The sequence below is a fragment of the Atractosteus spatula genome, chromosome 13 (genome assembly GCF_055471065.1).
Source record: "Atractosteus spatula isolate fAtrSpa1 chromosome 13, fAtrSpa1.hap1, whole genome shotgun sequence".
Taxonomy (NCBI): Eukaryota; Metazoa; Chordata; class Actinopteri; order Semionotiformes; family Lepisosteidae; genus Atractosteus; species Atractosteus spatula.
The window spans coordinates 16,008,310-16,034,875 of NC_142718.1; the positions used below are offsets into that span (position 1 = coordinate 16,008,310).

General features: G+C 36.9%; 1 protein-coding gene across 1 annotated transcript in view; it reads right to left on the reverse strand.

Annotated features, from left to right (window-relative positions):
* Positions 1-26,566, reverse strand: part of atic (5-aminoimidazole-4-carboxamide ribonucleotide formyltransferase/IMP cyclohydrolase) — an 80,386-nt gene that overhangs the window by 18,112 nt on the left and 35,708 nt on the right. The window contains exons 7-12 of the mRNA XM_088930197.1: positions 22,699-22,855; positions 13,731-13,856; positions 7,587-7,694; positions 6,815-6,900; positions 6,344-6,433; positions 189-314 (exon numbers count right to left, since the gene is read on the reverse strand). Of these exons, the coding sequence (XP_088786323.1) occupies positions 189-314; positions 6,344-6,433; positions 6,815-6,900; positions 7,587-7,694; positions 13,731-13,856; positions 22,699-22,855 (693 nt within the window). The remainder of the gene's footprint in view (positions 1-188; positions 315-6,343; positions 6,434-6,814; positions 6,901-7,586; positions 7,695-13,730; positions 13,857-22,698; positions 22,856-26,566) is intronic.

Consider the following 26,566-nt stretch of genomic DNA (forward strand, 5'->3'; position numbering starts at 1 on the left):
GCTTCATTAGTATGAAGTAATTTTTAGTTTGACATAGAGAACAACAGGGAGGATCACAGTTTAAAAATAATAATCATAAATAAGGGCTGCTTTCATAGATTTTTAAACCGGATATTTCTACCACAAAGGAAAGAAGCTACACCCACAGATTTGAGATGTGGTCACATCTCTACCAAAGAACCACTTACTTTTCCATTGGAGACAACATTGTTGAAAAGAGAGCCGTTGATAGAAATATTGTTCCTCTTCTGCTTCAAATATAACCCAAAGAGAACACGCACCTCATTTTCATCAGGAACATATTCAGGGTCCATCTGAAAGAATAAAGAGTAAAAAAACATTTTCCATGAGGTCACCAAAACAATTAGCAACATTTATGTCCATTAATTCCCTAACCAGTAATGTAATACTGTATGTATACAGATGCAGCCATTCAAAATGCACGGTACAAACCCGTACCGCGGGCAATTACGCGTGAGCCACCACACCGTACTGCGGTATGTGATTGGCTGGCCAAAATGACCGATGGGCACTCGTGGTGCATTGGTCGGTCGTGGAAAGATATAATCATTTAATCTCTTTACTGTGCACATTTTAATCCACTTAGTATTGAATATTTATATGGAATTTTACAACTAAAGGGAATTTTTAGTAGCTGAGCATAAAAAGAAGAGGAGCATAACGCATCTGAAGGTCATAAACGATATTAATTTAGGAACATAAACATATTATGTAAACTGTATATTGCTGGTATTGGTATTTTTAAGAAAAAATACACACTAGTATTCCATTTCTCCCTTAACATTTTAAGCATCAAAGTCTTAAAATGTGTTTATTTCAGAAACATTTTTACGTGCTCCTTCTGACCATATTACTGTACGTTTATATACTTTGTGAAAAGTGATCGTTTTAACCTTTTCTGCGAATACGCTCGTTATCAGAATAAACAAAGCATACTTTTAGAATTTGATTAATAGGGAATATAATATGGAATCGCGTATCTAAAGAAATTAATAACGATATAATTATATTCATGTACTGTAACACAAACAGTAGTATATACACATATCTATTGATATGTGTAAGGCTGTTTCACTGCTTGTCACGTGACTGCATCAGTGGCATGATGGTTTAAGTGCCTCACTTATAAGTGAGAGATCGGGTGTTCAAATCCAGCTATCGCCACGAGTTTTCTTTTAACAAACATTTCTTTGAAAAACTAAAATAGCAATAGCAAAATAGCAATATTATGAACACTCTATTGACTTTTTTATATTTCTAAATATCACGTTTGAATCTAAGGCATTTATTAATAACAATGAATAGTTTCAAACTGCTACTGATATCATTATCCTCAATATGTGAAAAAAGTCAATCTTGTTTTTTTATGGTCTGTAGCTCAAATCCTGCTTAACTAAAAATTAGACACAAGAAGAGTATTATTGGACAATGTTGTGAGGCTAAAGAAATCAATAACGATATTAATTCAAAGATTTAAATATATTTAACGCGTACGCCTGACGTTAGAGGGTGTGTCTGCTCGCCTGCGCAGTGACATCACCGTCTTTCCCTCTGAATAGCTACAGTAGCCGGAACCTGTACCGTGTGGATCCCTTTAGATCTCCCTTCAGATTTAAAAGGTTATTAATAATATCTTCAGTGTCGCATTAACATTAGAATGTTCTTTCAAGTGTAAAAAGAGGCGATACGTAACGTGTCTCCTTCATACAAGATCATTTTTTATGAATAATGTCTTCCGTATCGCATTAAAATTGGAACGCTTTTCACAGGTGTAAATCCACCTATTTTCTATCCGCTTTATCCAGGACAGGTAACAGTTTCACAACTCACCCTCCCCCCTACCTGTCTGACTTTTTAACCCTTCTGTGCCCAAATTGCAGCGGGTAAGACATTTTTCCAAGAAAGATCTGATGACGAGGAAGAAAAATCACCCGTTTTTCGTGCACAAAAAGTGATTATTAACTATCGAAACCTGTTTTTATCGCTTTTAAAGTCATGCAATTTCTAAGTTAAGCAGGAACAAATCATTACATCTCATTTTTTATTATTTTTTAATTAAAAAATTCTATTGCCCAGCCTAAGGGTGTTTATAATATTGTGGCATTATTTTATAGGATGGACACAGTGACTCAGGCACTCGTTGAATGAAAAACGGTGCTTTATTTTCAGTACAGCTAGTACACACACGTTTTCATACATAAGATATATTATATATTTTTCATATATAAGATAGAATGATGTGTTCCTGCTTAGAAATTGCACGACTTTAAAAAAAAATCATATTCTGTTGTCTTCCTGGTATGTAGAACAGATCAGCAGGTCTTTTTTTCCCTAATCAGAGGCTCACCACAATTCACACTCAACAGATCTGCCACACACACACGCCTCAGGGCGGTGACGTCACTGCCTTTCATATGAATCCTTTCATATGGAAACATTTTGACACTGCGCTTAATCTTAGGAAGATCACAAAACAAGCCTGTTAGCCTGTTTTTTTCCTAAAAAAAAACACGCCCGAGAAAGTGAAGTAGCATTAACTAGCAAAGTTGTTTTGCAGATGTAGGCATAGTATGTAATTCAGGCTTTATGAACTCTAATAATTAATAACCCTAATTAATCGAATCCCAGGTTTGAGTTCATAAAGCCTGAATTACGTACTACGCCTATGTCTGCGAAACCCCTGATCATCTACTGTAAAACTTTCAGTGCTTTGTGTATATTCTAATTGCAGTGGGGGCAGGGTGTGTGGGGACAGGTTTGGTTGAAATTGCATTGGGGATCTGTGTTCTTCACACCTGAAATATTTTCTCTGAAAGCGTTTTTTTTCCCCCCAGTTTAGCTGATCTTTTGCTGCCTACGCATGCTTACACAGCTCCATAGGTAAATTATCATACTTGACTGAGAAAGCTTTAGAGAACTTAACATTTTTATTATCAACAAATTGTAAATACGACGTTTACATTGGCGTTATTAATTTTTCACTTGAGTGTATGGAGGAGTGTCAGCTGTCAATGAGAGCAGACCCCCCCTCTTAGGCTGGGCAAACGATTTTTTTAATTTTTAAAAAAGAAATAAAAAATTAGATATAATAATATAAAAATTTACTGGAATACTTTGGAATACTTTTACTTTGGTGGGTAGCCACGTCAGCCTGCAACATTTCGGCTGTGAATCTTTCTTCAGGTGTGAGGGTCTTCAGCTCAAAATGAAACGCTTGGAGTTTGTAATGTAGGGCGCTCTAAACGAGTTAAACTTTAATGCAGGAAAAATGTATTTCCCAGAAGCTATACTGATTCTTATGGAAGCCCGGGAAGCCAAGGAGTAAAATAAAACGCGCTATGGTATTCTCTCCGATGCAGTGCAGTTAAAAAAATATCTCTGATGCGGTTCCTAAATTAATATCGTTTATGACCATCAGATGCTTTATGCTCCTTTTCTTTTTTCCAATGGATTGAACAGGAAGAGGCATTTCATGATGTACTTTTCACTGATGAAAAAACAGTGACTCTGGAACATCAACCATGTCGTTTTATAAAAAGGGGAGATATGTGAAAAAGCAAAACCCAAAACATCCACCGAAGGTTAGCCTATTCTACTCTGAGAAGAGTAGAGGGGGTGGAAATTGCCCGCGGTCATTTAATTAGAATTAAAATTCGCACTGATTCCCTTGCGAAGATATGGACATAAGAATATTCGTGCGTGGTAAAAAAATGGCATAAAAACGACAAAGTAAAGGCTGTGAAAACATTCACAATGTACTTTATACACAAAGGAAGTGTTCTCACAACTCTAGGAGGTTTCGTGAAAATGCTACAGGCGTGCCAAAATCGTTTTTGAACTTCAAGCTAACTTTACCCCGGTTCTTATTGTCAAATTGTGAATCAAAAAGGGCATTTAATTAAACATGCATTTTTTAATCAATTACTGTATTGATTGAACACATTCTGTACAGATACAGTCTTCCCGTGGTGTAAAACGAATAAGCAGGTGATTGAGATAACAATGCATCGCCCACTGAGTGGAATGTTCTCATTTGTTCTCAAGTGTAAAAAGAGGTGATAATTCTTAATAATGCTCCAGCAGTCAGAATTCTGCTTCAGCAGTCAGAATCCTGACCAGGTCTAGTGCAAATGTTCACATTACTCCTATCCTGGAGTCCTTGCACTGACTTCCGGTCAAATTCCGTGTAGACTTTAAAATCCTTATGCTCACCTATAAGGCTCTGTATGGCTTGGAACCTCAGTACCTGTCTGAACTATTATCGCCCTACTCCCCACCTCGCAACCTTCGCTCTTCTAATTCTGCTCTTCTTACTGTCCCCCAAGCCCATCTACATTGTATGGGTGACAGGGCCTTCTCCTGTTATGCCCACAAGCTCTGGAACTCTCTCCCCAAGGATATCAGAGAGTCACCTTCTTTAAACTGCTTCAAATCCAGACTCAAAACCCTCTTCTTCAGAAACGCCTTTCCTTAACTGGTTCCATTCTTCACCCCTCTGCTTTTCTTAGTACCACCATCCACGGTCTCCTTTATTTATTGTAATTGTGTTTTATCTTGTGTATTCTTCTTATTTATTGTTGTTGTCATCCTGTAAAGCGCTTTGAGAAGCCACCTTTAAAGGCACTATATAAAATAAAGTTTATTACTATGTATTCTTAGAAAAGGATAAAACGTTATAACTTTTTATGAAGTACAGAATATAAGCTTAATAATGTTAGAACAAGCACATTAAAACCAGAACCCACTGTAAGTTACCAAGTTAAAGACTTTGATAAAATAAAATAATTAATGCATAATTAAATTATTTATGATGAAGGTGGGAGGTTGTGAACTAATATAAAATATACCAACGTTTTAATGTTTAACATGCTGTAATACAGTTTTAAATTATTAAAAGTCTAAACAGTATACAACTTAAATTCTTAATTGGAATAAGATTGTCCCTCAGCAGTGACCGGGATTCAAAGCCGGGTGTTTTCTGGCAACAACTCAAATGCTGTACATAAGACATTAAGCTTTATTAGCTCCATCTGGTGGTTTCACAAGATACTACTATCCTATTTAAAGAAACGTGATATGTTGGGGTATGTTGCGCAACGTCCACCATGTTTTAACTGGGCGTACCTTGCTCATTTTGAACGGCTGGATCTGTATGGAAGGCTAGCTGTAGCTGACCTGTCGCTATAAGCAGTTTATGCAGCCTCTAAATTGCTTATAAATAGCCTGTTAGTTACTTGGTTAAGCATTTTGGTATGCGCCTTCTCACATGGATGTAATTACATCTGGGTTCATAATTTAACGAGTGTGTATTTTGGAAATACTCCACTGACTTGATACCTCACAGGTTTCATTACACACACACCTGCTTCAGAACTGCATTATGTGCTTTGCAAATACCATTTCAGTTTTCTTTTACAAAAACGATTTGATCTTTTAACTCAAACTGTGTACAATGTTAATTATTATTAATGTCAAAATTCAGTTTTTGCTTAAACCTTTTCTTTAACTTCTGTAGAGTTTGATCTGTGATATGTTTATTCTAAATTTAGTTAAGGTCTTTGCAAGTGAGATAAGACACCAGTTTTGTGGAGTGTTTGCAGAAAAAAGCATTTAAGACTAAATGGAAGGTGAGACTAAGCTTTGTCAGAGTGTCATGATATGTATAGTAATCTATGTCGAACCTAAATATTAATCTGAAACACATGACGGTCCTCAATATATGCTCAATAAGAGTCTCTAAAACTGACAATTATAGTAACTCTGATAAACATTTTAAGTGTATGAGCGGCTTGCAAATGTCTAGATGCACAGCAGATATAATTTAGTCTTTGGTCTCTGAAGAGGCTATTTTTGTAATAAATTCAATTTTAAAAATTCTTTAATCTTTGCTGTGACTTCCTACATCCCTACACTTTAAATTGCCACTGTTGCAAAAATCATTACACCAACTGATTGAAAATCTGCAGGTTTGTTTATATCACTAACTGCTGATATCACTAGTTATCTTCTACAAAAGGGATGTCCACATTCGCTATGCACTTAATATTTTATCTTAAGCTTTTTATATGTTTTATGGCACAACAAACATTGGTAAGCTAAGAAGAGATGTATATGAAAGAATGCTAAGAAAAAATTATATAAGCTCTTGCATGTAAAAGTTCTCCTTGTCATATTCATTAACAGCTTTTCACGATTATATGCACTGTGTTCTGAATATAATACACTTTAATGATCAGCTGGGAGTCATAATTCCTTTAAATGAACAAACTAAATCAAATATCGGTTTGAAAAATACACCTAAAAGCTACCAGACAAGTCTCACCTTCAAAATACAATAGTTGCCATTTTTCTTCTTGGCTAAAATTTTCAACGCCTCTTCTTCATAATCAGGAGCAATAATCCCATCAGAAACCTACAAATGGCATTCAGAAATCACAATAAGACATTTTGCAATTAAATCCTTTGGCTTAGGAATTTAGGAAAGTTCAAACTAGAAGAGAAAATTAATAATTTTACACTTATTCATATGAATAGAAAATAGTTTAATTTTTTGAAAGCCAGCAATCAGATCTACCATACCATTAAAATGAGAGTGTGTCAAAAGAGCATCTTACCATTTAAATGGACTGCAAAATAATTTAATTAAAAGTCCTCGCATGTGGAGCTGCTAGAATCACAATTAAAAGGCTTCCAAAGCAGGAAACATATTTGAAAGCACCAAATCAGTTTTTAGTCTAACCCCTTAGATTTAATTCAACAAGAAACTGCTAACTGATTTTTCTCTTAAACTTGCCTCTCTGGAGATGAGTTTTGCAGTGGGAACATCACAGCTGTCAGACAAGGCAATAAAATCTCCAAAGGAAGACATTCTGTCAGAGCCTAGACATAAAATAGAAGGCTCTTGAGGTAATTTTTTGGAAAGATACAAATACAAAGTTGGACTAAATATGCACTACATAGTAACATATTAAAAGTAAATTTAAACTATACAAATCAATTACTCTGACTTCAGTATTGGTTGCAAATATCATTATGCACATGGAAAGTCAGTTTCTCATATCTTACCTTTTTAAGTACATATTTAGTTTTCTGATTTGCCTCTCAGTTCCTTTGATCATCAAGTGAACACTTTAACAATAAAGTAATTACCATACCAACATTCACAAATTATTGTTTTCTGCCAACCATACAAATGTTCAAGAACAACTGTTGTATGTCTTGAGTTCTTTCCATTGTTGAGATTTACTTTACTACAAAGCTTGTGACCAACCAGAAATGCTGCTTTGCCACAACTTTGAAGAGCTACAGGAAATTGTCAGAAAGTATTGTTCCAACAACACAGAAAATTTGTAGCTGTATGGTCTATAACATTATTCTATATTAAGTAAAAACTTTAAAATAAAGGGAGCCACTAAAGCACCCCTTTGCATTTAACAAATTTGTATAATTTTAGGAAAGACATAAGAATGGAAGGAGATTTTCTAATTAAGTGGTTCAAGCATTTAATGTCTATAAATTATAAATCTTTATAAATCTCATTAAATAAGATATTGTAATGAAATTACCTCTAGCTCTTGCATATGCAGTAGCCAGGGGTGTCAGATCCTTGTACACATCATATGCCATACAGACTTTAGCATCCTCCTCACTCAATGGCACTCCAATAGCAGCACCTAGTGGACAAAATGCAACATTAGTGTGGCTACAAAAGTGTAAATTTCATGCTTTTGAGGAAAAAATGCACAACAGTCGGATACAATAAGTAAAAACAGAATTACACTAAAATGCTTAATAAAGATATTGAGGTATAAAACTAAAATGAAAAATATGGGAAAGTATTCAAGTGCTTTTGGAAATGTGCTCAGCTTACCTGAACATACTGCAATTCTGCAAGGATCTTGTTTAATGCTACTAATATCTTTATAGTGTTTTTTTAAAGAAAACAGTCACTTGGAATAAGAACACCCAATTAGAAAATGCATTATAAATGTTTATTGAAAGGAGGGATACAAAAAAAAACCTGAGGAAGACAAGGGCTTACTTATTTTAATCAAAAATCTTTACAGATATAAGTAGGTAGAGTAAATATGACAATGACAAACTGTTTCTTTTGGCACTGAATACTTGAGTATGACCTTTAATTGGTAAGGTTAGTAATGCACTAGTAGTACCTACAATAGGGAAGATTAAAGGAACATGTCAATACTTAATAAAGTATGAAAAAATATACAAGGGGGTGCTGTTTAATGTAGTCTTGTGTTGTTTCACACTGATATCGTCAATAAACTGAGGTACACCCCAAATGGTGATGTTAAAACTCCCCCGACTAATGTCGTCTACATAGGTCTCGTCCAGAATGACAGAAGTTTGTCCAGAAGTTTGAATTTTGCACCACACACCCCCATCTTAACTTTGACACTTACGACAATGGTTTTTCAATTCCTATCATCTTAGCATTTAGCTTGAAGTACCTTTACAACCTCTAAAATGCGTGGAAAAAGAACTGCAGGAAATCAAGAAAAACTGTCTTAGTATTGGCACTGATATAAAATTAGATGTGATAATGTGAATTTGAACATGGAGTTCTTATAGGTATAATTGTTTTTTTTTAATCCTTATATTGTATGTTTAATATGAAAATTAAAATGATTAAGAGAATACTATTGTTGTAATAGACTTTATTAAATGGTGTCTCTTTACTGTTCAAGGGATAAGTGACTATTCTTATGAAAACAATTTAATAATTATGATTAATTTCCATGTTAAAGTCTCCTCATCCTGCTGTGGGGGTGTTTCTCTTCAGCTGGGAATGGGGCAGTTGTCAGGATAGAAGGGAAGATGGATGGTGCAAAATACAGGCAAATTCTTGAAGAAAACCTTCAGCCCTCAGCCAGGAAGTTGAAAATGGGAAGATGGTTCACCTTTCAACATGATAATGACCTGGAGCAACCGTACAGTCCCTGAAGGACAGGAGTGGCCTAGTCAGAGCCCCGATCTTAATCCCACTGAAAATCTTTGGAATGACTTGAAGAGGGCAGTCCATCAACGGTCACAACACAGTTTGACTGAGCCTGATCAATTCTGTGAGGAGGAATGGGCAAATACCTCTAGGTGTGCAAAGTTGGTAGAAATGTATCCAAACAGACTGAAGGCTGTAATTCAAGCAAAAGGTGCTTCAACCAAGTATTAACTCAGGGGGGTGTTCTCTTATCCAACCCAGTTATTCTACTATTTTTTTTTTACTTTCTTTTTTCACTTGGATGTTGCAAGGTACAATTTGTAAATAAAACTGGAAAAAGTCTGATTGTCTTCTTGTTAGGCTTTAGGGCAACAGAAGGTGAACATTTTGAAAGGGGATGGTGACATTCTATACCCACATACAGTACATGCAGTGCCGTTAAAAAGTGATTTCCTGATTTCCTCTATTATTGCACATTTGTCACACTGGATGTTTTCAGCAATTATGTTCTTCTTGGTTAGCAGTGGTTTCCGCCTTGCTACTTTCCCATGAAGCCCAGTCTTTCTGATTGTTGAGTCATGAACACTGACCTTAGCTGAGGTAAGAGAATCTTGCAGTTCTTTGGATGTTTTTTTTATGATCCTTTGTGACTTCCTGGATGATTTTATGTTGCGCCTTTGGAGAACTTTTGGCAGGCCGGCCACTCCTGGGAAGATTCACTACTGTTCCAAATGTTCTCCCTTCGGAAAATATGGCTCTCACTGTGGTTCAGTGGAGTCCCAGAGCCTTAGAAATGTAACCCTTTCCAAACTGATAGATATCAAATCTGATCATGTCCCTCTGGTTCCCTTTAAAGGAAACTGAATTAATGCAATGTTCCACAATGCAGCTGGAGTTTATTTTTTGCATGCTGAATTGCTGGAATTCATGCATGATATACATCATGAAAACAAATTAATAAAAGCAGTGTTTGAGGATTTGATTGTAGGTCAATTTATTGCAGGATGCAGAGCACTGGGAATTATTTGTAAATTAGTGACAGAGCCTTTGTAGAAAGCTCTGGGGAAAAAAGAGCATGTTTTAGAAATTAATGCAAGATACAGGGAGCTAGTGTGCAAACTGAAAGAATGGCAGGCTGATAGCAGTAAGTTAGTCAGAGGTGAGGTACGCTTGTTTACCGACATAAAGGTACATTCTGGACCTGTTCTGCAGAAGCTCACAGAACAGAGGAGCCCTGAATTTGAGGAGATGACTAAGACAGGCTGTGGAACCGATCCTTGCTAGTTTTGAAAAGGTGTGTTGTAGGATGGTAGAAGATCATTTAGAATATGGCAGGTATGATGAGGTTTCAGAGGAGATGTATAAAAAGCTTGAATCGGCACCTAAGGTGAATGTACGCTGTGAGAGGGATTTTGGAATCTTTGGCAATTAACTTAAAGTTAAGGACAGAGCAACAGCAATAGCTGTTGAGGGTATGATTATGTTCAAGGAGAACAGGTCTTGGCAGTGGATTGAAAAACTAGATTCTGAAAAAAAGGCAGAAGTTTTATCTCAACCTAGAGCATCAGTTAAAGAGCAGAGGGCTGTGTTTTGTGAGAGGATGGTTAAGATAAGAGATGACAGGTTGCAGACACTTAGAAGAAGGAAAAAAGATAGAAAAGGAAACAAGAGATATAAGGACAAAGGAAGTACTAGCGGTAGAGACAGGAAAGTATGGGGGACTTTGGAACAGCGAGGAAGAAATAGACGAGCAAAACCGGATACTAAAGAAAGAGAAGTCAGATGTTAACTCTGTCGGAAAACTGTTTCTGCGCCCAGGAGTAATATGAGCACCTTGTTTCATCACTTGAAACACAACCATGTCGTGGAATACGAAGAGTGCATGGCCAAAAAAAAGAGAGAAACTGACAAACGCACTCATGGCTGAAGTGATTCCCCCAAACAGCTGTCTCTAACACAAACATTTACTAATGCCACTCAATATGCAAAAGATTTACGCAGATGTAATGAGACAACTAATGCCATTACATATTGCATAGCGAAGGACATGGTTCTGCATAGCGGTTTCAAAAGACTCGTTAAGCCCATGACAAGAGATACATTGTGTCTTCAAGAAAATATTTTTCTCAAGCTGTGGTGGTGCCTGACATTTACTAAGTTTAATAGTTTTGCATATTTAAAATGTGATCTTTCAGCATATCATGTAATAATATAATTTCAATGGGTCTCAAAAAAATTATTGTTAATTTATCGTTATTGAGGTAAATGTGGGAAATTATCGCGATATTGATTTGAGGTCATATCGCCCAGCCCTAATTACAGATATGTAAAAAAACAAACTAACATTTCAAGCTAGAGGAAATTTATAGCAGGGTAATCGTTAAACAACAATACAGCAAAGACACACCTGAAGAAGGCTCCAAGGCCGAAATGCTGTGCTTTCTTTCTTCTCCTTTCAGCATGGAATAAACCTATTACTTGTTCCTTTGCAGCCTACCCATGCTGAATCAGCTACCCACCTGAACTGGATCTGTAGATGACTAGCTGCTAAATTCACTCAAGTAAAAGTTGCAACTATAGTCCCCATACAATCTCTATAAGCAAATTAAAGGTATACAGATTATCTACAATTGAAAGGGTAAGATATTGACAAATAACCCCCTCCATCCACTTAGCTAATAGGGAGGTGAATGCCACTGATCAAAAGTCACTTAGTGCTTTGACCGTAGACTTTTAGGTACAGGTATAACAGTTGAAACTGTATTTGCTAAAATACAAGAATCAAGTATTGCCGGATTAACCAAATTGGAATTTTCCCTAAATTGAACATATACCTTAAGCACCTTTCCCCACATATCGTCAGATTACTTGATTGGAATCTCCTAAATTATCTCATTATATTTATTTCTTAAATTAACAATGCTGAATCTTCCACACAAATAATTAACATAATTCACAAAGGATGAGCTAAGCACAATTCCTCTTCTGTTTTCCCACCTCTGCCCATACAGTAATTACATTATGCCCCTTCCACACTTGCTTAGGATTGTCTACACAGAACCTATTGTCAATCCTGTCTTTAAAATCCCTCTTAGCCTTCCTCATTTTTTACTTAAACTTTCTCCCAAACAACAGCAGTTTCCCCCTTTAAAAAGAGACTTTTCACCCATTTAAACATTTTTAAATCCTTACACACCCAAGGTTTTTATAGGCAAATAGTTTGAAAGTTGTAGAAGTAATGACAGTGCTTTCACAGAACTGTATGCTGTTATACAGTGTCAACTCATGCAAATCCTTCCACGTGTCAAAAAACACCTGACAGTTTAAAGTATCAAAATAGTCAATAAGATCCTCCTTACTCTCCTCTATCTATAAATCTGTGGATATTATAGTATAGGCTTCTCATGTTCTATGCACTACCTACATGCAAGGAGGAAAGGAACAACATGGTCTGATTTCAGTGGTATGCACACTGCCTTGTATGCATCTTCAATATTTCCATAACACTGAACTAAAATATGTAGTACTCATATGAGTAGGGCAGGTAATATTGCTGCAAGGTAGGAAGATATGCCAAAAGTCCCTAACCACAAAAACAGGCTGGTCAGCTGATCGTGAAAGCACAATTAAAACTGGTAGCAATCCTTTCCTCAGCCTCCTTGTTTGGTCCAGCAACATAAACTAATATAATAGTTATCTGTTCAAACCCAGGAGATAAATGAAATGGCCCAAACAGCACAGAAATAATCTAATAGTCCTTAGTACATACCTACTCCAATACATTTAAATGGGTAGCCTAGGTGTTATGGACATAGATACAAAGACCCCCGCCGATGGGCTTCTGTGATGCTGTTTGTCTTGATCTGCTCTAATAACATAATACATAATAATGTATCAGTGAAGCAAATATGATTACTTTGCCTGACGTCTTCCTCAAACTTGACTCTTGCCACTATTTCATCTATCTTGTTAAAAGACCAGACATTTGACAAAGAAATTACCAAATTAACACCACCTCTAGCCCCTGGCTTCTTGAACTTATTCCTCCATTTGCCCTTTATTAAAAATAAATGTTGACAATACTGAATGCCTTGTCATGGACCAGAAGCAGGAATTCTCGGGAGTAGGTAGTAGTGGTAGTAGGAATATTTCAGTACTCGCTGACACCATAGACAGATAATTCCAAAGATTTTATAAAATCAAAAACACTCTGCAGTGTTCCACTTTCATACTTATTGGATATAAAAATCAAACAATTTAACTCAAATAAATAGCAGAAATGGGTGAGCACAGGATCGGCAGCAGAGTTCTTAATCCTAAGGATTTATTAGGGCAAGAGGTGATGGGCAAGGTAATTTTGTACTTTGTGAGGAAGTGGAAAATTTCTGAATTGCTGTTGACGCTGGAACAGGAATAAAAAGAATGTGAGGGGAGTCAGAGAAACTAGTCTGACCAGTTTTTAGGATTGTCATGTGAGTCTAGATTTTGGATATGAAGGAAGGTTTCAATATTGTACACACAAATTTATCACTTACCATTCCCCACATTGTACCTCCCTTTTTTCTCAAATTAGAAAAGTTTATAGGTCTATGTCATTAACTGCTTTAGACTTCAAACATTTCAGCTAGCTTAGTTATTAATAGCAATACAATATGTTTATATAATGCTAGAAGAAAATAATCATATGAAGCGCTGGTCCTCAATGGCTGGACCTAAGGACCAAACACATAATCCCAGGACGGGATATTACCTGCTGGGCTGACATGCTTGAAAGATGTAGCTGCAGGGAGTCCCAGGGCTTCCTTCAGTTCTCTCACCAGTTGCCAGGCATTCAGGGCATCACACAGATTGATAAAACCAGGAGACCCATTCAGAACTGCAAACAAAGAATACACAAGTGAGAAAAATATTAAATGCTACAACATAATATAAACTAAGATTTACAGACCTAGATACAATCATTAGGAAATCACTATTTCCCCACATACCTACAAGTCTTAATGGGAAACCTTTGGGAAATAGTTTCTATTACTTTCCCACTAAGGAGAAATCCTTAAGAAAAATGTCTAAGCTGATATATATGAATCAGTCCTCCATATGACTCCTTGGTATGATAAGGAATGTGAATAATCAAGTAATAAGACTTTGTCATATAGGAATGTTAATTAAGCATGGTTTCTTTCATGCCTGGGAAAGGAAATCCCCTGGACCCGAGAGAGAACGGAGGGGACATTAAATTTAGCAAGGCAAGAAAGTCACTTCAAAAAAGGACTGGATTCTTTAAGAGGGTTCTGGTTTAAGAAAACAGACTAATGTACCTTACAATCACCAACATATACCAATATCAATACAAACCAAAATGAGAGAAAAGCACTGTTGGAAATCAAGATACCAGGGAATATCCAAGTGAATATTCACAAGTATCTCTTTTTTGGTCTTAAATGAAATGGCTATTTACATTACAACAGAATAATTTAAGAGCTTGGTTGCTACAAGTAATGGTAAAGGATCTGGAATTTAATTAAGAAATTTGAAATGTGAGCAACATTCATTAAGTATAAGTTGGAAAGCCAAGTATACTCTGGTGGCAAAAATAAGGTAACATTCCTTTCCTTGCACAATGAAACTGAATTTATAATCAAGACTATTCTTTGCTTAATGTTAAGATACTGAACAGTACAGTCTAAACATTAAACAGCACACCACTGCATCAGTTACTTAATTCTCTACAAAATGGTAAGCTCACTAAAATTGATTAAATATGACATTTATCGAGCAGTTGGTATAATTAGAGGCATGTGATTCTTTGTTTTGTGAAAAGAGCAATAATCCAGGCACACTTGGTTAAAAAAATTGTTTATTAACAAAGACTAGACAAACTCTATGCTACAGACAACACAAGTTACTCTAGGTATACAGTTTTTACAAACTAGACATTTCAGAGGCCTAACAAAAAACCCCAGACTTCTACTAAGAATTAAACTCTTAACGCCTACAGAAAAGCCAAAATAGAAATAAGATGCTTTTCTAAATAAATGCAATACAACCTGCAGTTAAATCTTTCTCTCTGCACCCCCAAAGCCACAAAATAAATGGGATCCTATCTTCCTATTCTAAAAATGCACCCTAAGCAGAAAGACGTCGCTAACCAAGGTATCTTTTTTTACCCAGGAAACCCAAGTTACCTAAAAACAGAATAGCAAGCTCTCCCTAGCAAGGTTCAGATGCTTGCTCCTGTCAGGTTTCGTTTGGAAGATCATGAAGCAGAAGCTTGCACGAGGTGAGAGCCCCAAGTTCCAACTCCTCTCTTGTGGTCTGACCTTTCTTTCCTCTCTCCTAGCTGTCCTTCTCTTCTTGTTCTTTTCCTGTTGTTTCTCTGTGGTCTTACTGTGATTTTATATAGTGTATCTGTACTGATCATTGACAGTCATTAACCCTTGACTTAATTATCTAGGTATACCAAGGCAAACTTTACAATTGTTTTTGATCTGGTAATCCCCCACATCTCAGCAAACATCACCTCTGCTTTGAAGCTGGAAGTGTTTACTCTGCCAGGTGTCACAAACTATCTAAAAGCTAAGAGACACTTCCTAGTCACCTATTGCTGTAACAATACATATTAATTGTGAAAGACGAGTTTTAATAAACATCTTCAAGATTAGTTTTCCTTAGAAAAAAACCTTATTTCTAGAGGCAGGATATTTACATATAATTCCTCACACATATATAGCGCTTTTCTGGACACTCCTCTCAAAACACTTTACAGATAATGGGGACTCCCCTCCACCACCATCAATGTGCAGCACCCACCTGGATGATGTAATGTCAACCCTAGTGCGCACAGTACGCTCACCACATACAAGCTGTCAATGGGGAAGAGAACAGAGTGATGAAGCCAATTCAGAGATGGGGATTCAAGATTCAAGATTCCTTTATTTGCCATATACAACAAGTGTATGCTTACTCGTTCAGCTGTACCCAGTAACATTAGAGAAAAAAATGCACAAATGACAAACGGACATGTACAATACATTTAGACAATAGACATTATAATACAGCCAAGACAGGACAGGACAAGACATGCAAAGAGTGCAGTACCTTAAAGTGCAGGTGCTAATTTGAACTGTTTAAAATGCAGACTGCTTGGCGGAAGAAACCATTTTTGAATCTATTTGTCAGTGTTCTGATACTGCGATAACTCCTACCAGAACCTAGGGGTGAAAACAGATCCAGGCCAGGCCAGGGTTGAACTGGATCCCGAAGTATAGCTCGAGCCCGGTTGCAGCAGCGGTCGAGATATATCCGGTCGATGGAGGGTGGCTCAGTCCCTATGGTTTTCTGCAAGGACCTCACAACCCTCTGTATGGCTTTTCTGTCCTGTACCGTGGCTCCACCATTCCACACTGTAATACCACCGGTCAGGAGACTCTCAATCGTATTACGGTAAAAATTGGTGAGTGTTGTCTTTCTCATCCGCCAGTTCCTTAACTGTCCCAGGAAGTAAAGGCGCTGGTGGGCTTTAGTGAGGATGGCAGCAATGTTCTCTGACAAGCTCAGCCTCTCAGTGATCCGGAGGCCGAGGAACCTGAAGGTGCTGACAGTTTCGACTGGAGCCCCGTGAATGATGATGGGTATGCGACGTCCACCGTGCCTCCTGAAGTCCACTATTATCGCTTTTGTTCTGCCGATGTTAAGTGTGAGGTTGATGTTGTGGTACCACTCCACTAGCTCTGCTACCTCGCTCCTGTAGGCAGTTTCATCATTGTTGCTAATATGACTGATTATTGTGGTGTCATCACCAAACTTGACGATGCGGTTGGTGTTAAATCTAGCCACATAGTCATGTGTAAAGAGAGAATACAGCCGTGGGCTCAGGCAGCAGCCTTGGTAGGCCCCTGTGTTGAGGATCAGAGGGGATGAGGTTTTGTTTCCAATCCTCACCACTTGGAGTCTGCCTGTCAGGAAGTCCAGGACCCAGTTGCAGATGGATTTGCTGAGGCCCAGAACCCTGAGTCTGACCACCAGCCTGCCTGGCACAATTGTGTTGAAGGCTAAGCTTAAGTCAATAAATAACATCCTGGCATAGGTGTTCCTCTTGTCCAGGTGCTCAAGAGTGATGTGAAGGGCCCGTTAGACAGCATCGTCCACTGACCTATTATTCCTATAAGCAAACTACAGGGGGTCCAGGGAGTCCGGGACAATACTGTTGATGTGTCGCATCACCAGTTTCTCCATGCACTTCATGACTACTGAGGTGAGTGCCACCGGGTGGTAGTTATTCAGACATGCAAAGGAACAAATAATAGGTTTATTCCATGCTGAAAAGAGAAGAAAGAAAACACAATGTTTCGGCCGTGGAGCCTTCTTCAGGTGTGAGTTATTCAGACATGACACCTTGGTTGCTTTAGGAGGTGGCACGAGAGTAGTCCTCTTGAAGCACAGAGGGACAGTAGACGGGGATAGTGACATGTTTAATATTACAATGAAAACAGGAGCCAGCTGTGCTTCACATGCCTTTAAAACACAGAAGGGGATACCATCAGGGCCGGCAGCCTTCTGTGGCTTCATCTTTCCGAAAGCTCTCTGTACCTCCTCTTCAGACTGCAGCAGCACAAATTCCCCAGGCTCACTGGGCGTTTTGTGTGAAGGGTCCGTGTTGTGAGCGTCAAACCTCGCATAGAAGTTGTTTAGTTGGTCAGGCAGTGAATCATCAGCTGTTGTTATAACATCCTTTTGTCCTTTGTAATTAGTGATAGCCCTCAGGCCATTCCAGAGGCGCACTGTGTTAATGTCCCCACATTTTGATTCAAGCCTGTTCTTGTAGTCCCTTTTTGCATGTCTGATGGCCCTCTCCAGGTCTCCAGGGGATTATTAGGAGCCCATGACTGGTAAAGGCCAATGGGAAATTTGGCCAGGACAAAACCAAGAACCTGGCTAAAAGAACACTGCAATGTTTTTGTCTGAAGAACATAGCCAGGAACAAGACATTGTAAGTAGAAGGAGAGATAGAATGAAGTACAAGAAAAGTATCATAAATCATACAAATAAAAAATATACAAAAGTCAAAGTCAACCTTGTTAGAAATCTTTTGTGATGCGTTCAAAATGACAAATGCACAATAAAATGAGAAAGAAAAACCCTTAATAACACACATCATATACAAAATACAATATGGTGCTAAATTACAGTGAAGACAGAATCCACAAATTTATCAATACTTTTAATACTTTCATAGCACTATAGAGTTGAGACTGAATAGCTTCAGGGTAGGTGCTCTTCCATAGCCTCTCTGCTGGTTTTTATATTAAACGTGTTGCATGTCAGGAAACAACAGACGGTGAGTCACGGCCAATTATTTTAAAAGCAGTGTAGACCACTACACCAAGTGGTTTCTTCTCCTAAGTGGCTGAGTTACCAAACAAGACCATCATAGAAAAAGTAAATACACTCTCAACTGTTGCCCTGTGAAAATGGATCATGACCTGAGAGACACCAAACTTTGAGCTGCCTGAGAAAATATTCTCTCTGATAGACTGTCTCACATTTCAAAGTGGATGAGATTGTTGTACCAAGAAACTTAAAGGTGTACCCTCTCCACTATCCAACCATTAATCACAAGGGTTGGCATTCATTTTTGTCATATCTGAAATCAGAGATGACCTTTTTGGTTTTACCAAAATTGAACTGGAGATTGTTTTGACTGCACCAGCTCACCAAAGCAGTAATCTCCTTCGTGTACAGAGATTCATTTTTTGTTAATAGCCCTGCTAGTGTAATATCTTCATCAACTTCATTAATTTCACAGATTGGCACTGATTACACTTTGTATACATTTACACATTTGTTTTATTAGGAACTTATTAGAGAATAAGCCTCTCAAAGCTATAATTACAACTTTTCTTATCCTTCTTTTTAATATTTTAACAAGTCTTGTTTGTAATTTACAATCTTTTTCAATGAAACAAAGACGTACTGAAGTGAATTCACACAGATTAGCCTCACCACTATCTTGAATTTGTTTCTTAACACTGTTATTATCCCTTATTACACTGTTTCTTATCCCCTGTTGCAGGGGAATATGGCTGATAATTCTCTCAATGGCCAAAATGAATAATCTCTAGTCAAATTAATTCTATCATGCACAGGGAACACATGGTTAGCTTAAAGAGCATGACAGACAGCCATCATTCTACCTGGCCCGAATACCCAGATCTCAATCCTAATGAAAACCACTGGAACGAGCCGACTGGACTGTTAAGATGAAAGAATGACACATACTGCACATATCCAAAAATACACTATTACTAATTAACCATATTGTGGAAGGTACTAAAGTAATTGCTGGGATCCCTTAATTTAGCCTTCACATAAAGTTAAAACAGAATAAAGCTGACTTGTTTCAGCAGGGGCAGCAACTTCCCAAGACTAACACTTACAAACATACCATAAAACAGGACAATTAAATAACCTTCTGTAGCATATCAAAGGACAGGGCAAACACCCACCAACATTATCATAACACAAAAGAAAACCTATACATAGTGCAACAAGACAAGCAAAAAAAATAAATTTCAAAGAAAACAACAAGAAGTATCTTTAAGAAGTATTTCTTAAAGGTTATTGAACCCATTTATATCTCTTAGGACTTTGTCTACCTAGATCAAATCTCTCAATCTCTAATTTCCCGTTTCAAATCTCTAGACTTAAGGTTTTTAGTTCGCTCAACTAAACTCCACACTTTTTGCTGTAAATCAAAACCTTGTTGCTTTATTGTTTTGTCATTTTGATTGAAGACATAGTCAAATCTACATAAAACAAACAGAAGGTATCAGTGTCAACATCCTGCAGGTCCTGAGGTCACCCTCTGCCTGTCTGACCTGTTCCCATTTTTAACCATTCTGTGTCCAAACTGCAGCGGGTGAGAGAGAGTAGGGAGAGACAGAAAAAAGTGAACCCTGTTTTTTTGTAGTCAGATTTAACATGTTTGAACACAGTCTTGCAAATGAATGTTTTTACAAGATGTGGAAGTGGAACAATTTATCACAGAGCGAATTTTAATACTAATTATTGATTACTAATAGTTTATGCACCTGATGCCTGACTTATTTAGATGTATATAAAAAATTGAAATGTAACATAACAGTCTGAAATACAGTCGGCGCTGCCTCTTCTATGACTGAGCTCAGTGGGAGGTGAACGTTTATCTCAATTACCTGCTAATTCGTTTCACACCACGGTAAGACAGGAGAATGTGACTGTACTGTATCTGTACGGAATGCGTGTTGCGTTTACAAAATTAAAGTGCTTAAAATGTTTAATTAAAAAGTTTTAAAACAGCTTACACAAAGATTCTAAGCTGCTCACAAGGAAGAAAAATCACCTGTTTTTCGTGTTCTAACTAAACCCGTTTTTATGGGTTTTAAAACCATGCAATGTTTATTTGAGGCACACGCGTTATTGTTTCCTATTTTTGATTTTCTTTAAAATTAAAAGAATCTGTTGCCCATCATGCCACACAATATTATGTTACATTTTTATGTTCTTGAGAGACTTCAGAAGGCTTCAACTGATGCCTAAAAAAAATTGCATAATGCCTTCGCGCTAAATATAGTCACTTGCACCTCAGATCCGCTTTATTCAAACTAAGGTTTCTAAAAACGCAACCAGGTACTAGATAGTTTAAATAAAAGCTGCAAAATTTTACACAAATCGCGATCTTTAAACCTGTAGCTTGCAGGCTCTGTGTTATTTGTTCACAAAGTTATTGACATCTGAAACATCGTGTCTCATAAATAGATATTTTAATAAGCGAAGCTAATGAAAACCGAAGAAAAAAATGACTGAAAAAGATACAAGAAGTTTGAAATTATTATTAAATTAATACTGTTAATAATGACCAGACACATTATTATAGTTTCAGTAGTATTTTTAATACCGCTTTGTTATTCTCGATTCTAATTACTATATATACAATTTCGTTTTAAGACTTGAAGCATCTGTTAAATGGCCCCACTGAATAAAGTGTTTTCAATTAAACCGACTGAACAGTTGACAGTATTCACGTTGGCCAATTCATGTTTTTACTTCATTATTAATATAACTTAACATTGAATATGTTATAATATACAGATGCAGCCATTCAAAGTGCGCGGCACAAACGCGTACCGCAGGCATTTGTCTACGTCATCACGCGTCATACCGCGTGATTGGTGATTACGTGATTGGTTGACCGACAGGGGCACTAGTGGTGCGTTGGTCGGTCGTAGAAAGATTTAAATGTCTTTAAGTAAAATAATAGTATCCGGAATTTCCGCAAGGTGGAGCTAATAAAGCTCAACCTCTCATGTTTGAGCTGTCGCCATCAAAGTCTTTACCGTAGATATTACTAATAGTATTTATAATGAATGACCTTGAACAAGCTGTAAACTGTAAACAGCTGTAAACAAGCTGTATTGCCCTGGTACACATTATTTTTTTCATTGACCGTCTTTGTAAAAGTAACACCACAGCATTTCGTTGATCCAATCACGCATTTGTTTCCAATCATGCAAAGTACAGTAATTTTTGAGAATCTCCGATTCATTTAATCAGATTTAAACATGCACAGTAGAGAGATTAGATGAAGCAATCATTTCTCTAACATCTAATGCACCACAAGTGGGACCTATCTATCATCTTTGGCCAGTGAATCACATACCACGGCCGTCTGTAGCTCAGAACCCCTGGTATGGGGTTTTACTGCGCATTTTGAATGGCTACATCTGTACATCAGCAATTTGCCTTTCTTCGAGTTGAAATATTCTTCCACCTCCTGTGAATAACATATATCATTTCCTTAAGCAGGACTGGGAAAATACCATGAGGTCCTAGTGATTTATTTGTTGTTCATTTTATTTGTGCCTTTTGAACCTCAATATCAGTTATACTAAATTTACCTAATACTGCTTAACTGTTATCCATGGGGCATCTTTCAGTATATTTTACACAGATGTTTAAAACAGACATTTAGTATGTTTTGCTACATCTTCATCATCTTCTGTTAATTCCCTGCTATCTTAAAAACTATTTAAACCATATATTTACTATATATTAAATAATATTTATAACATTTTAAACAGTTGTAGTCCTGGAAAAACTGTTTTGCATTATTTGCCTCTACTATAATATTTTTTTCAGGCTCACTTGGCAATTCTAGTATTTTTATAGCTGCACCTTTAAAAGCTCTATATACTCTTATATCTCTGATGTATACTCCCACACCACCACCACTTCTGTCTTGCAAGTGTTTTTTTTTGGTGTATTTATTCCCATTACTCTCACCTAACTATGCAAAAATAAAGTACAACCTATCCTGTTTGTACAGGGTCCACCTATTCCAGAAGGACCACCATCTTCTATACACGTTGATTACCTATTTCATCTTGCTTCCCTGGGCTTGCACATGGCATTGGTACACTTCCTGAGATTACCGCCATTGACATTCTGCCATTTGCAGGATAATCCCTAACATTTGTCTTGCAGAATTGCCAGTCTCTGTTTTCCTATTTTGTCTATTAAATATATTCAACTTATTATTAAACCTTAAGTTATAAACTTAACCTTAAAATAATAACTTTAAAATTAGCCTACTCATTGGTGTAACTCTTACACATTTTGAATTGAATACAAACTCAAACAATTTATTTGGCCAACAGTATGGGGCCATGTGTCTTGCATACCTGTGATGGGAAGTTTAGGTCGCACAGTGTAGAGCTGTGCAGGTGCCTGATGGGGGTTCATTCCATAACGCAAGGGGACATGGGATATCCCTTTACTGTACTCTCTTCTGAAGTAATCAGAAATCGCTTCATCATACTGTGCAGTGTGAGTAAAAGCCTAGAAAGAAAAAACACACATTTCAGAAAACATGGATTATTAATCTCCAAGTCTCTAAACTCTCAATTCATTTTTTATAGGGCCTTTCCCAACAAGGTTGTCCCAAGATGCTTAACAAAGCAAGTGACCATACATGTTGTGAATACAGAACAAAAAAGAGCAGAAGACAATGGAGGAGAGGAACCAAATAAAAACCTCTAGGGGTCCAAGGTCAACTGCCTGCCAACCCCTTTGGGCATGCAAACATTATATAATTAAAAACAGGAATAAATGAAGAAGGGGAAAAAGGAATAAATGAATATGGGTGATGAAATGATTAAACTCTTATCACCACAAAATTTTAACATGGACATTCTTACTATATAGGAAATATGTAAGTTTTTTGTAAGTGAAATGTTCTATACAAAAAGTTAGGCATAAATAATTTCCAAATAAAGAAGATATACAATTTATGCAGTGAAAAGACTTTTGAGCTTGACACTAACCAGGAACAGTATGCACAGCACACTGCAATTATTATATTACAGCACTTTCAATAAACCCCCCCGGGGGCCTCACCTCCCGCTGTTCCACACATGCACATCCATACATGAAACTGTGTTCACAAGCTAAAGTACAATAATAAACTATTTTTATATATCCACCTGAGCAATCTTGCTTTTATAAAATATACTTACTTTTTAATTAGTATGTTTATCATGCTGTAATACACCATTTAAAATTAAAGTCTACACAGTATACAACTTAAAATCTATAATTGGAAAAAGATTGACCCTCAAAATTGACAAAACTAAATTAACTTAATTTTGATTATAAAAAGATATTTCACTGTAGTGGCTTTATATTTATATACCAATTATATCATACTGCAGTAGATTACTGCACAATACAATATATTGTACTATACAGTACTGCTCAGTCCAAAGACTTACTAAGAGACTTAATATTAAATTTAGCACTGTAATAAATTGTTGGACTTTTCCCCAGATCTTGTAAAAATATATTTTCATTGTTCAAATACACATTAAATCTAACTATAAGAAAATAACTATAAGAAAATAAGAAAAAATAGGATAAAATGCATTCAAAATATTTTGCTAACAACGTTAAATGTTTATAAAAATAAAATGCATTAACTAAGGAATAGGATGGCACAGTTGTTAGCATGCTTTTTGTATGTTTTTTTCATAATTACAACAGTAGTACCAGATGTCTCAGTGGCTTTCAAAATTGAATTATGCATGCAAAACTGAACTAGAAAGATAACTAAGCTATCCATCCATTTCTAATGGTGGCGAACTGGTTAGCATTGCTATCTTGCACCATTGGGGCCCTAGGTTCAATTCCTGCCATCCTGTTTGTGTGGAGTTTGCATGTTCTCTCTAGGTTCCATGGTTTTTCTCCATATATGTGATATGATTTCCTCTCACAGTTCAAAACATACTGGTAGGTTAATTGGCTTATGGGAAAACTGGCCCTGGTGTGTGTGTGTGTTTGTGTCAGTTTGTCTGTCCTGTGATGGACTGGCACTATGTCAGTATTCTGCTTTGCGTCCGTTGCTTGCTGGGATAGGATCAAAATCCTCTGTACTGAATAAAGAGATGAGAAAATGGATGGAAGTAAAGGCACTGTGTGGATGGAACTCTACACAGTGTTAGAAACCCACTATGAGATGGCAGCATCTCACTGAGGACAAACTATTTTATGTGGGGACCTGCGTCGGCATGCGAAGGCTGCAAAGGAACAAGAAAAAAATAAGATTTTTTTAGCATGAAATAAACCTATTACTTGTTCCCTTGCAGCCTACGCATGCTAATGCAGCTACCCACCTGAACCTAGCCTACACCTGCTGCGACCTACTATGCCTTCCTCCAGATCTTTTTCTAGATCTCTTCGTCATACCTTTTCTTCCTCCCTGGGCCACTTGCCCGCTTCTCTCACTAAACCAGCATTTTGTCTCTTCACAGCTATCTGTTCCAAGACCAGGCTTTCTAACCACCTTCTATTCCTTTACAGATGTCGTCGACATAATATCATCCCTAAAGGATGTTGCCTGAAATTTAATACCTTTTCTGTTGACTCTTTCTACCATTTTCTCCCTCAAAAAACAGATTATCCTTTCCGACATCTTCTTTTTTCAGCATGGAAAAACCCTTTTACTTGTTAAATTATTTTATAGTGCTGGCTTCAGCTATGATCAGCATCAGCTATGTTTGCCCATTCCTTTAATTCATGTGCATCTAACACACAGTTCAATGCTAGTAGCTACACAAAATCTAAAGGTATGCCTAACCCTATTAGGAAGCGATCTTGTTATCAGTGTATTCCTCAACTTTCTCCAAATTATCTTTTTCCTACCTTCATCTCTAGTCTTACATCCTGCAATAACTCAGCCAAAACTTAAATCCTCCAAAACTGCTCGTGTTAATTTGTTTAAATCACAAATATCATATGTAAATACTGGCCATATAGTACTCTGCATTGTGGAATAATAGTTTCTTTTAAAGTGAACTAGAGAAACTAGGAACTAGAGAAATCAAGAAAGGTTTTTTTTCTAGAATTAATAAACGCACAACCTGTTCACTGGGGTAATTAAATCCACACTGAGCCAATATCCAATATGTTCAGAATTTGACAACCAGAATCCCGATTGGGTTGCATTACGCCTGTCTTCAAGTCCTTGCACTGGCATCATATCGGGTTTCGAGTCAACTTCAAAATCCTCATCCTCATTCAGTATCTATTTGGCTTATTACCTGTTTACTCCCCACATTGCAACCTTTGCAACTCCTGGTCTTCTAGCTGTCCTCATCTACATTCTGTGGGTGACAGGACCTTCTCTAGCTGCACCCCAGGGCCATGGATTTGTATCCTCAGTGATATCAGAGTCACCTACCCTGAGTGAATTTAAATCTAACCTCAAAACCTTTTTCAGAAGACATATTTAGTGTCTGTATCTGCATCATTTTCTAATTTCGGTAGCACTTCTAACTGCTTGTCTTTCTATGTATGCTATTGTCTTTCTAAATATGTGTTTACTTTGTAATCTGTGGTCCTTATAACTGTTTTTACACCTACTGTATTGCTTTGAGATGTTACTCTTAAAGGTGCTATATAAAATAAAGTATTTTTTATTATTGTTATAGAGAAACATGATCAGAATTTCCTTGATTCATAAAAAAAGATCTACAAGAATACTAGTTTGTCACTCTTTTCACACCCTCTTTGCTAAATGGCTTTGCATACTCATCTGATCAATCTAACCTATTTTCTGTACTTTCTCTATCCTACTAGATTTATAATTATTCTGAAAATCATTTCGAAATACCCATTTTCACCGTTAACATCTTGCAGCAACTCTGCGACAACATTTAGCATTTAGCTCAGCCTGACAGTTCATCTTGCTACCAAAATTGAATAAAAAAAATCTTTAAATTTCTATATTTATGTCTTTATTTAGTGGTTTCATTAGTGACAAAAGCTAAACTTTCTTGGAAAAATGTATTTTATGCATTGCAAAAACCTGACTTGCTTTAACAAAATATAAATATTTACAGATCCTTTCGCCTGGCAATCTGCCTGAATCCCCAACTATCTGAGAATCTCCATGAAACCATATTTGCTATTAATTTATATAAGGCTCTCTGACAGAATTGCTGTTTTTTATGCATGCTAATTTTCTGACAGTCTTGACCTCTGAGGGGATAAGAT